The sequence below is a fragment of the Calonectris borealis genome, chromosome W (genome assembly GCF_964195595.1).
Source record: "Calonectris borealis chromosome W, bCalBor7.hap1.2, whole genome shotgun sequence".
NCBI lineage: Eukaryota > Metazoa > Chordata > Aves > Procellariiformes > Procellariidae > Calonectris > Calonectris borealis.
The window spans coordinates 3,414,389-3,430,675 of NC_134351.1; the positions used below are offsets into that span (position 1 = coordinate 3,414,389).

At 46.4% G+C, this 16,287-nt stretch overlaps 1 protein-coding gene across 1 annotated transcript in view; it reads left to right on the top strand.

Annotated features, from left to right (window-relative positions):
- LOC142074995 (unconventional myosin-Vb-like) overlaps positions 1-16,287 on the top strand; it is a 116,011-nt gene that overhangs the window by 19,211 nt on the left and 80,513 nt on the right. Inside the window, exons 5-10 of the mRNA XM_075135989.1 lie at positions 2,978-3,134; positions 5,728-5,871; positions 6,754-6,835; positions 10,912-11,019; positions 13,174-13,283; positions 14,825-15,090. Of these exons, the coding sequence (XP_074992090.1) occupies positions 2,978-3,134; positions 5,728-5,871; positions 6,754-6,835; positions 10,912-11,019; positions 13,174-13,283; positions 14,825-15,090 (867 nt within the window). The remainder of the gene's footprint in view (positions 1-2,977; positions 3,135-5,727; positions 5,872-6,753; positions 6,836-10,911; positions 11,020-13,173; positions 13,284-14,824; positions 15,091-16,287) is intronic.

Genomic DNA, 16,287 nt, shown 5'->3' on the forward strand with positions numbered 1-16,287 from the left:
AGGGCCAGCGCTTGCGGGCAGAGATCTCGGTTGTCGCCTCTTTCATCTGCTTCTCCCTCACCTCTGATGAAGGATAAGTCCATTCATCCATGCTTGCAAAACCTCTGCCTGCCCCTTCTTTTGTAGCTGACATGACTTTTATGCGTTGCATCCTACTGATGGCCAATGTGGGACATTCATGGGTGGAGCTCAGCAAGTGGTTGTCTGTGAAGATGATCAAAGCAGACGTGAAACTTCTCACCTACTTTAATTGGAGATAAACAGTGATAAATCACTGCCATCACCTGTCCCGGGAACTGCTGCTATGGGCTTATCCAGCATACTACTCTTCGGTGCTTAGTCTTCCTTCCTCACTTTGGAGCTGGCAGTGGTTTTTCTCCATTGGGTTCATGTGTCTGGTGGCTCCTGCTACAAAGAGCTTTATCGCACACCCATGGAAGTCTAAAGGTGTGAGACTGGCATGTTGGCAGCCCCGTGCCTGGATCCTGCCAGCTGGCCGCCTGCGGGAGAGTCGCGGTGGCTTTGCCAAGACGTGCGGAGGGCACGCAGCCGTGACTTAGCAAGTCCTCACTTAGATGTGCAGGCTGTCCTCACCCAGGGTGAGTCACCGGGATCACCGGCTCTGGGTTTTCGGCTGCCTGGGTGAGGTTGTGCTCGGTTCGCGGCTGGTATTTCGGCATTAACTGCCTGATAGCTGGAGTGGTTGGAGGTTCCTCTTGCCATGCTGCTGTGGATGCCCAGGAGAGCGGTGGAGCTGGCCAGGGGATGGGTTAAGGTGTGCTTTATGAATCAATCCCTGAAAAATATAAATGCGGCCCGAAATTAACTTGCCAGTCCTCTCCTGCTGGAAGTGTTGGAAAGTTGTGGTTTGCACCAAAATGTTACATGTTTGACTTGACTGAGGTTGTTTTCCAAACCCATTATCTTGAGCCTAGAAGGAATTAAGATGTACGTGCCTGACAGTGGAGGAAAGTAATGGTGTGGTGTTGCAGTGTGTTTGTGTTTTTGTTGGAAGTGCAAGAGTATATGGCAATCATTTAGCCTCTGTTCTTGTCTCTCGCTGGTGTAAACTTAAACTGAGTATCTTAAATTGAAATGTATTTTTATGGTGTTTCCTGATGTCAAGAGAACTGCAAGGTGTAAATTTTTTGTGCTTGTATGTAGGGTTTTGTGTGCCTGCATTCAGCTGTGATTCATGAAAGCTGGGCAGAGTCCAGGAAGTTGAATTTGATCTTATTTAAAAACACACGTAATTAAATACTTATAGTTTACCCCAATGGCTCTGATATTTTAAGAGCTTATATTGAATCTTGCAGTGAAAACTCTCTTCTTCCCAATGTCCGCGGCCAAATTGCAGAGGTGCTGGCTTTGCCGTGTGCCACTGACGCCCTGGGGAGCGGATCCCACTGCAGCAGAGGCACTTGTTCCCGGTGCCGGCAGATCTTTGCCTAGAGGGATGTAGTTCTGAAAATGAGCTCCTCTTACTGCCTTGGCCCTTTCTCTGCCTTGCAGCTCAAGCACATTGAACTGATTAATTATTGGGATGTATCTAGTGGGTACTGTGTTGCGCACCCGTGGTGGGAAGAACTGGGTATTGTAATATAGCCACGATGACTTGTGTAAGGTTTTTTTGTATGAACGATTAATTTTACAAGTAGAAAAAGGCATTTGGATGAGTCGCGTGCTTCATGCAAGGCTCAAAAGCTACAGGAGGTGACGCTTCCCCATGCAAAGTCCCGTACCCTGGAGGTATCTGGTGGTCTGCCCTAGCTCTGACGGCATAGGCAGAGCTGCTCCCATGACCCAGCACCAGCCCAGGGATGGGGCAGTGGCATCTGCTCCCATCACAGCTGGAGAAGGGTCTGCATCAGCCCCTCAGTGCCAGGATAATGCTTCCCACTCCTGCCAAGCATTTTCATACGTGCAGATAAAAAGGTCCGGTGTGTATTTGCTTGAATTTTGTTATCCTGTGCTGGTACACCTGTATCCTTTTGTAAGCAAATTTAGTGTGTGCTTAGAGAGGGTAAGGCTGCCTGATCCTTCTGTTAATGAGCAAGTCCTTCTTAAAAACTACTTTGTTTTGCAAAGCTTCAGGAGCTGAACAAACTTTACTTAGTGATGTCTACCAGGAATTGCTTTTAAACTCTTTATCCTCTTTTTCTTACCTGCTGGTCCCAGAAGTACCTTTGCGCTTTGGAGCAGTAACATACAATTTGGCAGGATTTGGGGATGAATAGATGGTGTGAGTCTGATGTCAGAGACATGCTTTGTATTATTGTTATCAAAGTTTTAACCAAATGTTGGGATATGTGTGAAAATACCGGTGTTTGTATAATTGCATAGAGAATCAGATGACTTCTGCTACTTCCTAATTTTAGGGTGCTTGATTTCACAAAATCAGTATTTTTAATGTATTTTGAGCATAGAGGAACCTTTCTGGGTATCTGTGTTTTAATAGCTCAGCAATAGGCTACTCGAGCAATTTTCACAACTAATTGCCCATGTTTTGTTGAGCAAAATCTCAAATGCTAGAGTGAAAGAGGGAAAAATAAAATATATAATATTAGAAGCTGATATTCAGCCAATGCCTGTTAATAGTTCTCCAGACAAATGCAGCTGAGGCTTGTTATTGTGGCACATAAGGAATGGGCTTCCCAACACTGGGCTACGTGCTCCCGGGGTGAAGAAAGAAGCAGCGCTTCATGCAGGGGTTCATCTCCTGCTGTCTCTGCAAGCAGCCCTTGGAGATGTTCTAGAGGTGTTCAGTGTGTCCTTTATGTTTTAGCTGAGATGTATCACAATTGTGTATTATTCACGGATGCTTTGGTAGAATCCAGAATAAATCCAGCATCCATAATCTAGGTAACAAGGTGAGGGAGACGGAGACATGAAGATGGAAGATTGTTGCTTGACGTGAATGAACTATTAACAAGAAAATGGATTAACTTACAAAAGCTTTTATTCTCTGCTGCAACAGGGATGAGAAGAACCAGTCCATCATCGTGAGCGGGGAGTCAGGTGCTGGAAAGACGGTCTCTGCCAAATACGCCATGCGCTTCTTTGCAACCGTCGGCGGTTCTGCCAGCGAGACCAATATCGAAGCCAAAGTCCTCGCGTCGAGCCCAATTATGGAGGTAAAAGCTGCATCATTTCCTTTGTCCTGCTTGCAGTCATCACTGTGTCTCTCCAGAAGTCACTAAAACAGCGAGAGCCGTAGGGGCTTGTGAGCCAGACCTGATTTGCAGCCTCCCAGCAACCCTGAGCTGGTCTGAGAATACAGAAATATGCTGATAGCCTCCATTTAGCCCACCCCAGTCACTCCTCTGTCTGATGGTCTTGAAGCTGAGCCTGTGCATCCCCAGCTCGGCTCCAGGAGCTGGGCTTTGATCGGGGCTCCGGAGCGGAGAGCCTGAGCGGTGCTGCTGGCACTGTTGGTGTTTTATCGTCTTCATCTTTCTCCTCCTCTTGCCACTGCATGGTACCTCCTAATCATCTTCTTTAATTGTATAGGTATGAAATAGAAGAGAAAGGGATTACTTAATCTATTTGTGGTATTTCGGTGTAGTTTTATTTTTGTTAATTTTCTGTTCCTATCAATCATATAGGGGAATAGCAAGTCCCATTATAGGGAAATCCCTGCTCTAACAGAAAAAATTTCAGTTTACAAATATAAAAAAAAGGGAAAGCTGCTTCGTTTCATTGCACCATGATGGTGAAAATAAATGTCTGAGTGCCTAAGTCCCATTTTCCAAACAGATTTTGGAGTCAGAGTGCCTTCATTTGCAAAATATCCAAGTCAGCATTGAAGACAAGATTTGGGCTTTTCTAAAGTCAATTAAGCACTTCAGACATGTGACTTTCTTTTAAAGGCAGGAGCTAGCAGTGCTGCTGTAGGGGGGCATAGCGCTGTCCTGCATTTAACCTTAGGCTTGGCTTAATTTGCAGGGTGGCTTCCCACCGCAGTGCCTCGTGGCCAAATTGGCTAATAGACACGGTGGCTGATCCAGGATGAAAACCAACCCCACATCAGCACACGTGGTCAAGCATCTTGCTGCCCTATGTGGGGTGCAAGCTGGAACGACAAAATAAGTGATGGTGCAGATGAGCAGTAACAAAATCCGTGCGGGCAGAGGATGTGTGATGATGTGCCGCAGCGTGGGCTTCACACTGGTTTACTCTTTTCCTCACCCATCTCCTGTGCCTCTGTGAAATGTAGCTGCAATACCTGGGAACACTTAAAAGCATCTAAGGAAAAATTCATAGTGCATGCTATTCTTTTATATCACCCCATAATTTTATTGCTCTAATTTTCTTGCCTGTGTTCAGTTCTGGATGTTATTTCTAAGTGCTGGGGCCAGGGAACCTGTCTGTCTTTATTGGAAATTGCTGAGAATGTTGCCCACGCAAAAACCGTAAGAGAACTGCCTGGTTTGCAAAAAACCCAAAGTTAAAGTGTGAAGATGGAGTAGAGGGATGTGTGTGTGGTGAAATAGCCCTTAGCAATGAGGTGCGCTGTGTTTGATGTATGGGATGTATGTCCCTGGGGCAGGTATCTCTACTTTATAGACAAGGAATTGAAGATAAGGTGATGATGGTAATTCTGGATTGTAAAATATCCTAGTTGTAGTGTTTGCTACAGCAGTTTGTGAACCTCTTCTTTCCCTGGGGGGTGGGTGTTGGGCTCTGGGCAGAAATGGAGAGCATGTGCTCTGCCTTTGCCCTGCTGCTTTTACGTAGGGTCGGGGATGTGTGCTAGGGGACTGGAGGTGGGAAGTGGGGGCTGTGGATCTGGGAGCGCTGTAAGCGGTGGGGATGGGTGAGCTGCAGTAAAAGGGGTAAATAAATGGGCTTTGGGAGAAGGAGGTGCATTAGCTAGCAGAGGTGGTGGATGGATGGGGCAGGGGCAGGGCTTGCTGAGGTGGTCTGCAAGGAGAAGCCTGGGAAAGGCAGCCAGCCTTTGAGAGGTGCCCGAGGGCTCTTTCCTGTATATGTCCATTCCCTTTCATGGCTTCTGCTGTGCTTGCTTGAGGCTCATCATCTCAGGACAGGGGAATGGTGGTAGAAAATAAGGCTGGTGTAGCCATGAATGGGAATATTGACTTTCTCCAGCGTTCTTGTATCACCGTGAGTTGCTTCTTTGGCTGCTTGATGCATTCACGTGTTTGCAGTGCTGCACCCCTGATGTTTGTACGTGGGCTGGATTCTCTCCTCTCCCTTCTGCCATTGCATGTGGCAGCATCACCCGCCCGGGAGGTGACAGGTAGGTTCTGCAGAGGCACGGAGGGGCTCTGGCCGTGTCACCAAATCCGTGGACCGAAGCGCAAACATCTGGAGACAGATTGCAGCTGGTTCCCTCCCTCTTGCAGGGCTTCATTGCCCACGTGCCCTTCAGGAAAGCTGCCAGTGTTGACTGTTTGTGAACAAAGGTGTGGACATCCTATAAGACAAAACAGGAGTGCTGTAGCTGTTGGGATGTAGGATGATCTATTTACTGTACAAATACTCATTTCAGTTTATATGTTTTTTTCTTCCATAAAAATTCTGGAGATGCCACATTTTCAGTGGAGTCCTCCCTAAAGTCACGTTGTTGCTCTGCCTTCTGCATCTGGGAAGGGGTTTTCCTCAAATCCTCCCATGACTGTTTATGTAACACTGATTACAAATTTAAATCTTTAAATAATTTTAAACATTAATTTTTAATTTAATTTTTAATTTTATTTTATGCAGGCAATTGGAAATGCTAAAACAACAAGGAATGACAACAGCAGTCGCTTTGGGAAATACATTCAGATCGGCTTTGATAAAAGATACCACATCATTGGTGCCAACATGAGGACGTATCTGTTGGAAAAATCACGAGTTGTATTCCAGGTGAGGTGCTGTGCTCCAGGAATTTAACAGTCTAGGTCTTTTCTTTGGATTAAAAAAATTACTTTAAAGGTAGCTTTCCTGGTGGACACGGCTTCCACACGTGTCTTTCAGGCTCAGTCTTTTGCAGTTGTCCTTGATAATCCCAACCTGGTGACCTTATTCTGGAGGAATATGTACCTGGGAGACTTGTTTGTTGGCCCCTGATTGTTCCCTCCATCTGCCTGAGGCTGGAGCCCTGAGGAGGGGCCTGGCTGCTGGGCAGGGATGGAAAGCCTTTCTCTGGGCAGCTGCTGAGATTTTTACTGAAGCTCATAAAAAGCCAGGAAGAATAAATTGTAGGCAATAGCCTTAAATTTTGAAGATGGATGGGAGGCAGGAGAAGGGCTGAGGAGGCTGTCGTGCCTGCCATGGCACGTCCCGTGGGTTTCTTGTGCAGGGCTCAGGACAAGCTTTCTTGGTTTGTGCTTGATATCTACCTCAGAAGCACGTGCAAAACTTTTGTCCTTACAAAACAAACCCAACTACAAAAATCCTAAAACCAAACAATGTTGGGAAGCCACGAGTGTAGGCCACCTCTTTTAATGTTGCTGTCAGTTTGCAACGTGGTTCTTGCTAGCTAACTTAGTCCAATTATCCCAGAGAGGGATGAGGTGTAGAAGGTAATATAAAGTTATTTATTTCCTTTCCAAGATGGGCAATGTACTTTGGTAAGGGCAAGGCTCCTTTTTCCCAGGTGTCACAAGGTCCCCATCTTCTTGGTGGCACCGAGGAGGTCTTGATGGTGGGAAGCAGGCGGATGGGGTCAGGGTGGCACCGGGCTGAGGGTGGGAGCACTGCTGTAACCTCTTCTTACCTCTGTTAACTCGGCATTTTTCTCTGTAGGCGGAGGACGAGCGCAACTACCACATCTTCTATCAGCTTTGTGCCTCAGCGAGTCTTCCAGAATTCAAAGACCTTGGGCTAAGTAAGTAATTCTACCTCCATGGCTGCCGCCTGAGTTTGATGGCAACAGGAAAACACTGTGGGGTTAGAAATGCAGGTCATTGATGAGGTCATGTGTGCCTCCTCAGTGGGAGGAGGTAAGGGGAGATGAGTTTGAAAGGCTGCTTCTGCACAGTGGTGCACAATTTGCTCATGCCATCTCCAGGGATGTGGTACCTTGGATGAGACACCAGCCCTCGTCACCTCTGCCGTGCAGCGGCTTGCTGCATAAAATGCATGCAGTTTGTGTTGCAGTGGTCGGTGCTGTTAGGCTCCTGCAAGCGCTGCTGGTGGGTAGGAGCTGTTGCTGGAGGTTAGCCATGGTGGAAGAAGTCTGTGTATTTTGTAGAAACTGCGTGCAGAACCACAGTGAATCACATGCCACGGTAGATGCCAGCTGATGCAGGGAGGTCATGTGTTAATATTGTATGAAACTTGCATAAAGATCTGTCTTTTAAATGAAATCTGAGCATGGATTGATCTGACCGGAGTCTTGGCAGGAGCAGTTCTGTCCTTTGAATCCATTATATTTTTAACTCCTGGGATGTATCCCGAGCTGGGTTTTTTCCCAGTATTTGCAGCAGAACGTCTGTAAGACACCTGAATAAGAGGTTTTTCACTTGCAGCAGGGGGTGCGGAGATGTGGTGTAATTAATTTTTGATCTTGAATGTTTGCCGTTGCTTAAAAAGAGAAGTGAGGCTTAAAACATGCTTTTAAGTATTTAAAATAGCAAGGAAGGCAGGTTGTGATCCCAACGCAGAGCATCTCGCTGCTGCAGAGCCTCACAGAGGTTTCCATTGTGGCTACAGTGAAGTGGTAGATTGAGAGAGAGGCTTTTGGTTTCTGGGTAATTCTGGCTTGTGTAAATGACTCTTTGGGTCACCGTAGGCACATTGGCCGCACTTACTGCAGGCTGGTGCTGAAATGGGAACACTGCTGTACTCGTCCTCTTCTCACCAGTAAACCTCAGTGCATTACCCAGCTGTAGTCCATACTCTGCCCGGTGGCACCGAACAGACAACCACATTCATGAGTTTGCTAAGGCATGAGATAACTTCTGAGACTGTCTAGGTGTAACCTTAATGTCTGTCCCAGGACACCTGGGTGGGAGGTGAAGGTTTTGCGTGATCACTGTGCACCAGCCGTAGTGTGAAAGCTGGCTCCGAAGGTCAGGGCTTGTGGTGAACCTGGGGCTCCTTTTGGTCTCTAAGGGTCCCAAAATGATGTTCCTCTGACAGTGGCTTCCCAGCTACTGTCAAAGAGCCCGTGTTCGGTCCCGTTGCATGCTCACACGACCGCAGAGCACATCACTTTCAAGATTTTCTGTCACTGGGTTATGTGCTTCATTTTTGCAAAGATACCCTGAGTAATGATGTTGTCCGCTGGCATCTTAAAATTCAGAAATAAATTATTTCAAGCCAGTCTGGGAGACAAGTTGATATTGCAGAGCTCTGGCTGTGAAACCACCTTTCTCTTCTTGGGAACGTGTGGATCAGAGGAAATCTCAGTCTTTTTCAACACGGTGCTCTGAAAGCATCGTCTGTGTTTGTGATGACTGGTAGTACTGAAGGCTGAGAGCTGCCTGCTCTCCTGGTGCATCACCCAGGACATCTGTGTGCTGTTGTGACTGTGGCTCTCGACTTCAGTTTCTCAAGGGAGGATGTGTAATGGCAACAGCTGCCAGCGCAGGAGCTGGTGGGTGCCAGGGCCGCTAGCCCAGAGGGAAGCCTTCTCGGGTCATTTCTAATGAAAATTTTATGTTGTCAGTGCATGTCAGTCTCCAGCTGCACTTTTCTGTGGCGCTTGTGCATTTGCTGTATCGCAGCGTGCGCAGGTATCTGCACAGCCTGGTGCGTGTGCATTTGGGTAAAATGCAACAGCGGAAAAAGAAGTGATTCTCTCCAAAATTAAAGGTGTGTGTCTTTGGTGTTTCCTGCACTGTCACCTTGCAATAGCTTCAAAATACCTCCCTGAAACATTTTCGTAGCTGGCAGACGCGGCGCTGCTCACGCGCTCGGCAGGGATGGCTTCTGGGGGACGGGGACGTGGGCACCGTGAGCTGTTTTTGTTGGGGTGAACCAGGCTCTTCCCTGACCTGTTGAATTACTAGTGCTGGGCAGTTTTCTGTGAGTGCAGGTGTACACAATTCCCTTATTTTCCTTTCTTTCTTTCAAGGGATTTTTTCATTACCCACTTTGCATCAGATTTACTAGCCTGTATCTCAAGATGACTAGTCAAAACTCGAACTTATCTCCTCATGGGAGCTGTGCCTTACCTACCCATCAACCTTTTCTTCCCAAGGCTTATACAAAACAAGGGGTATCTTGATGTAAAAATCCACCTTTTTATTAAGCAGAGGGGAGGATGTCTATTTTTCCATATCAAAAGCAGGAGCTGTTGCTTCTCCTTTGGGTCTTGCACATACAAAGAATTGTTGTTACTCTCTTTTATATTGCAAAATGCTGGAAAACTAGGAGAGTTTTTAAACTTATGTGAGCCCAGCAGAGCAAACCAGTAAGTGTTGGCTCTTTAGTCAGAGCAATCCTAAAGGCTTGATTTTAAACTAGAAAGTAAAATACTTGACTCAAAATATGGGAGTCAGTGTGCAACGCAGTGCCTTTTGAAGTGTGGTGTCTAACTTAATGATGTCTGGGCAATGGTGCAAAGCAAGAATATGCTTTATTTGTGTATAGTAAATCAAAGGGTTTATGTGGTTATTAAAATCATTGATACTGAAATATAAATATTGGAGTTGGTTAGAACAGAGATGACTTGAGGCAGAAGCAAATTCCAATGTGGATGGTTAAAATTGGAGGCTTATGTCCCGGTCCCATCAACCACTGCATAGAACGCATGGATGCATCTTGCAGGGTAACATGCAGCAACGTCAGGCTGTTAATGCGATGTGCTCCATCGTGGGCTGCGTGACCTCCTGCTGTGCTAGGGGGACCGGGACGGACATCGGCTCTCTGACCCCAATCAGCGTTTTCTGCCCCTTGTTCCCGATGCTCCAGCGACGAGCAGAGTTACTGAAACCGCCGGGTCCCAGGGCCAAAAAGAATTAAATTTTTTTTTTACAGCCTGAAAGTACAGCTAATGCAAAAGCCTGCGGGAGGGCTGGGGACCTTCTGGTGGCAATGCGAGTCAAAAAATTGCAGATTGCAGTGATTTTAAAGGTTACCAGCAGGCCGATGTGGAACACACAGTAGGCTGTTTTTCTCATTCTTTTCATGATACTTGGGAAATATGTTTCTGCGTGTTAATGATCTTTCTGAGCTTTTCTTGGCGAGTCCCTCCTACCCGGTTTGAAACAAATTGAAGCCGGTGCCGAGAACTGTTTCTGGGTGGGATGGGGAGGCTGTCCACCTCCTGGGCTCCCCCGAGTCCTGCCCGGGGCCAAGCCTGCTCCCGCATTGCCAGGACTCAGCCTGGGCACATATCTTGATAGTTTTGGCCTCAAATAAGCCCTTGTTTTAAGGAAGGGCAATTGCATGTGAAGCTTTTTGAAGTGGGTATAAATCCTGCGATCTCTTCTTGTTGTATCTGCATTTGAAATGCCTCTTGGTCTCCATAGGATTTAGCTTTGCATTGTCCTGAAATAATTTTGCTAAAGCATAGATGCTTAAATGGTGTAATGCTGGCAGTGCGAGCGTTTCTCCATTCCCTTTGCTCCCTAGGTTTAAGGTGTTATGTGGGAAAAGTGTTAAAATGTCTGAATCGGTCATGGGTATGTAAAACAGGATAAAAAAAATTGGAAGTAGTAACCTCAATATTTGAAGTAATATGCACCTGTGCGGTAGAGCAGCTATTCGAATCCCGAATATACCATAGCTCTGCCCTGGTTGAACTTGCTTTGCATGGGGAAGGGGTTTCATCGCTGCAAGAAGCAGTTACAGTCACTTGTCAAGGTTATATTTCATCCATTTCTAAGTAAACCATAGCTTAAAGGAGATGGGTGCCCTTCGGGGACGGGGAGAATGGGTGACAGGGAGCATCCCAGTGCACGTTCCGGAAAGCTACTGCTTGCTGATGCATTTCTTCTGTTTCTTCTCTCCTAGCATGTGCCGAAGACTTTTTCTACACTTCTCAGGGAGGTGACACGTCTATCGATGGCGTGGATGATGCTGATGACTTTGAGAAAACTAGGCACGCCTTCACGCTGCTTGGTAAGGAGTTGCTCTGCTTGGAGGCTTCCCAGCAGAAGTCTCTTGCAAACGTTTTTCGGTATTTTGCCTGAATTATATGGCTCTCCTGTAACACTAAGAGGTATAAATCCATCTTCCTATTGACCTAGTTGGCTTTACCTTGTTCTTTAGTATAAGCTGCAGTGTTTCTTGCAGCTATCTGCAAAGCGACAGTGAAATGGAGAGAGGACACTGAATTTAAGAGAAACCAAAATAAACCATTCTGGCGTTGAAGCTCTGCTGCAGCTTTGACTTGCCCTTTTTTTTTTTTTTTACCCTATTTAAAAGCAGGAAAAGAGCTATTACTCTGCAGTTCAATCTGTGTTTGAGTTGAGGGTGATGTCACTTCTCGGACCATCACAGTATTGTACCGAGGAGCTGAGTACATCCCTGCTTGCAGAGTCCACGTTTGCATGGCCAGCTGCAAAATCTGCCGCTGCAACAACCCGTGCACGCTGCAGTTACACAGTGCCATAGCCTCCCTGCAGCAGTGACTGTTTGAAAGGAAAAACAATTTTTGCAGGGGAAAACTTTCCTAGAGTTTATTAATACTTATCTGAAGCCAAGTTTGTAAATCTCGGTAAGTCTCAGTGTCTCTCCATTGCATTTCATATGTTTCGTGATGCAGTTGCAGCCAGCTGTGAAATTCCCCTGAGCAGCCGTATCACAGCCACTGCGCTGTGCCAGCAGTGAGCATGGGGACTCATTTCAAGTGTTAAAACTGCAAATGTTTCCCCAAAATTTGTCCTCTCTGTGTTTTACATGGGCTTGATCTCTTTTTTTTTTTGGGGTGACAGCGGGGTCGTGTCTTTACCCTCCTCTTGTCTGGCTTGTGTGACTTCTGTTAACTACTCAAAAAAATATGACTCCACTGGTTGCTCCAAACTTGCCCACGGGACTGTAGTCCCCAGGGAACTCTCTCCCCATCCCCTTGCCATGTGCAGTCTCGCTTTGGTCCCCTTCTCTGCCCCCCCCAAAGAGACCTCCTGTCTCCTTGCTGGTCCCTAGGAAGCACGGTGCGGGCATCTTCCTCCACTGCCAATTTGATGATGTTTTCCTGCTCTTCACATGGTTCCTCTGCCTTCAGTGTTTCCCAGCTCTGTCTGCTTCTGTTCAGGGCCTGGTGAAATTGCTACTACACTTTCTAGTCTTGCCTTTTTGTGTGTAACAAGGAGAAGTCAGGTTTATCTGCAAATCGCCACCCTAGCCAGGCTTAACTCCAATTAAGAGTGCCAAGTAACAGCAGAGCATTGCTCCTTTTAGTAACCTTGAAACATTTCTGACTGTGCTGATAACAGAAAAGTCCCGAGAGAGAGAAAGGGAAGCTCTTGATAATTCAAAAACCAGCAGGTGATGTCTCAGACCTTGGGTGGATAATTAGGACACCAGCACTGAACACAAAAGGGGCACAAAAAACCCAGTTGGGATGTAAAAATGCAAGAATTGGCAAGAAAGCTGCGTGCAGGCTGCTGCTGAGCAAAGCTCCTGCTGGGAATGCCTGCAAAAGCCTGCCAGAAAAAAATACATAAAGCAATAACATCTTACACCCCAGTGAAGACCCACAACACGTAGCTCCTGTTGAGACACTGGGGACCGTAAGACAGAGCTTCACGTCACCTCCCTGGTGACTTGCTGTAGCACCAGTCTGGAGGCGTTGTGCATCATGTGCACAGCTTTTATTTTCTCTTCTGTTTGTGGGACACTGGCAATAGGTTGTAACTGCTGTGCTTCAATTGTCAGGGAGATATCGCTGTTGGGCTATGATCGCAGAGAAGTAACTCCTTGTTCTATAAAAGCCGCAGAGCCCCTATAGCTCTGATCCCGTTTGATCATTGTGGAGTAGCATCCTTGGTTTCGTGCATGTTCACAATAGTATTAAACCCATCTGTGATAAAATTGCTTTGATGCAATCGTTAGGGGTAAAGAAATAACATGAGGAGCTCCTCTTGCTGTCTCAGCTGTCATTTTTGAGTGATGACTTTACTGAGAGTTTATGGTGAGTTTATTGGGAGAGGTCTGATAACTCTGAAAACCAACAGCCCAGGAAGGAAATCAAACACCGCAAGCGTTTTCAAATAAACTGAAAATTGCAGTTTGTTTTCTGTTGTGAAAATCAGCTATCAATTGTTCCCGTAGGAGTGAAGGAGTCTCATCAGACGACCATTTTTAGGATAATTGCTGCCATTCTGCACCTAGGGAACTTGGAAATCCAAGCGGAACGAGATGGCGATGCCTGTAGCGTATCGGTAGGTCACCAGCAAGCGTGAGAGCTTTGTATGCTTATAAATCGGGCCTCGTTGGACGTGTTGAGCTTCACAGCTTTGGTAGAAACCCTTTTCCTCCTAGTTTTCTTTGCTTTTTTTGAAAACACATGGTTTTCTGGTTGCTTTGTTTTTCCTGGAACATAGTGTATTATTTCTCCTCTCTAGCCAGCCCATAAGTGAGATGATTCAAAGGTCGCTTACCACCTTAAGTCCCAACCCATCTTTAACTCTTCCTGCTTTCTTAAAAGACTTGGTGCACAGAGTATCGGGGGAACAGAAGGTGTGATGCTACAGGCAAAGCCATGAGGCTGCTGCTTGTAATGTGGCCATCCAGTATTCAAAGGAGCGCTGCACAGTTAATTAGCAAGAATAAATAAGACTAAAGATGCCTTTGTGGGGGTTTTTCTGTTTCTGTGTTTGTTCAGGGGAGGGGAAAAAAAAATGACTAGATGGAAAATACTATCCTGTCAATTATCATTGCATCCCAGACTGGGTCGTTTGTTCCTAATTAAAGTATTAAAGTGGGTTCTGCATACACTTCTAGTGGTACCCTTGAGATGATGTGGTGTGCGATTAGTTGGATGCTGGGGGTAATTTGCTTGATATTTGGCAACATGGATATGTAGAAGTGATCTGCTCCAACAACGTTGAGATCTGGAATGGAGTTCATGTTGTTTAATTACCTTCAGATGTAATTGCATGTTATTAAATCAATCCTGTTATGACTTGGAATCCATGGTCAAAAAGATATCAGAGCAAAAAAGCATCCTAGAGGTCTTTTAAAATGCATTTTTCTCTCCATCCCCAAACCCATCCAGCTCCTGTACGAGCATGTATCTAACTGGAAACAATTTACTTCCTTTAGATATGTATTATTGCACTGAGGAAAGAGGAACTTATTTCTCATTGTCTAAAAGGCAGTGCCCACTATCTTAGCATAATGGAGGCTCAGAACTGCCTTGTCTTAGTTTGAGGGGGGAAAAAAATACAGTGCACTAGGGGAAAATGAAGTTCACATTTCATTTTATTGATTATGCAAAAAACAACCCCTCTGGTAACGCGCATTTTGCAACTGTTATTCAAAATGGGGTTGGTTTGTAAGAGGCACGCTGTAACGGCATTCCCTGAGCTTTAACTTGAGGCTTAGTCAAGGTTGCTCTGAAGGAGCATATAGCTGCAGCTCAAGGAGGAGTAAAGTGGAGAGTGCTCTTTCCTGTTGGCAGTCACCGTGGAAATCTGCTTTTAAGTTCAAGAGCTTAAGGATAGCCAGAGCAGAGGAAAGCCATAGGGTCTACCACCATTTAGAGCTCTGTGTGAGCCGTTTCATCCATGTCCGTGAAGACTAGCCCAACTGGATGAGTGCTCATCACTTTTCTGTTTCCTATCAACCACAGAGAAACACAGTATTTCCCCATATAGTTATGAAATGCTGCTAATTTCTTGCACTGATCTGGGAACCCGCTGTTAAAACTCCAGTTCTGGAGTGTTACCAACCTGCTGACTTTGCTTCTTGTTACCCCCAGAGTGAGGACGAGCACTTGAACAACTTCTGCGGCTTGCTGGGCGTGGAGCACAGCCAGATGCAGCACTGGCTTTGCCATCGCAAACTCGTCACCACGGCCGAGACCTACGTGAAGAACATGTCCGTGCAGCAAGTGGTGAATGCCAGGAATGCCCTGGCCAAGCACATCTATGCCCAGCTCTTCAACTGGATCGTGCAGCACATCAACAAGGCCCTGCACACCACTGTCAAGCAGCACTCCTTCATCGGTGTGCTCGATATCTACGGGTAGGCATGCTTTCTGCTTCTAAAGCTGTAAATTAGTCTTTTCTAATTTGTCTTGCCCTTCTGACCATGCATGCTTGACCTTGGCTTGTGGCAGGGGGTGGGAATAATAAAAAGGGATGCAGAAAAGCGCAGTCATGGTGTGTGGTTTGCAGTTTTGAGCCTCCTTTAGATTGTTGCAGCCCTGACCCCAAAACAGTGCATGGAGATCTGCTTGAGTGCTGGCTTTTGGGATTTACCTCCCATGCTGTTCCCATTCGGGATTTCTGTCCTGTTTAAAGCATCAAGCTTAAAGATGAGCTAAGGGTAAAGGTGCAGATGTGGAGAACAAAGACTGCGCTGGCTCTGCCTGGGGTTGCTGTGAGGTTTGAGGAAGCTACTTTGCCTCTTCAGCTGTGAAACCGCTGCTGCAGGACCCTTGTGCAACGAGAGCTTTCAGAGGACTTTGGGAACCTGTGGTGGGGGGGTAAGGTGCAAAAAGCTCTGGCATAACCAAGAGTAAGGCTTGCAGCCTGCAACCTCAGGGGCAACGAGCCGCTTTAAATTTGGACAGTTACTGTCTGGTCTGTCGTCCTGGCACTTGAGCGCTGGTAGAAGAGGGATGCAAGAGTTGTATGTGAAGAGTTCATTTTAGCTGAAGTGCTGCAAAGAAGCAGGAGATAGAGGAGAAAGGAGGGGGGTTATGTCAGTTGTGGGAAAAGGAAAGAGGTCTTCTGCGTTTGTTTTCCTCTCCCTTCTTTCAACACCATCCCTTTTCTGTCTCTTCGGGACCAAGGACAAGGAAGTGGGATGGCAGTGACCCTGCTGTGCTCCCTTTAATATATTAAGGTACTTAGTTGCTCCTGTTTCGGAGGGGAAGGTGGGATGGACAAGTTGTAGCTGCTCCAGGAACCAGTCCCTGACCCAGTGCAGTCGCTGTGCTTGCTCAATCCCAAATCTCATGTAATGGCAGACTCCTTGTAAGGTCTGTCAGATCTAGGTGAACCTGAAGTTTAGAATGAAATCCTGCTGAAGTTGTTCTGGGTCAGCTGCAGAAAGCTTTTATGGATATAATACCTATACAGTTACTGGAATTGGGTCTTGTTTATAAAACCTCCCATGGGGTTTCTACAGCTACTGGTGTTTGGGATGTTGATTTTAACATCTGCTGGACAGCCACGGCAGCAGAAGGGATGCCAGAAGTCAGTGCTGGAGCATCGG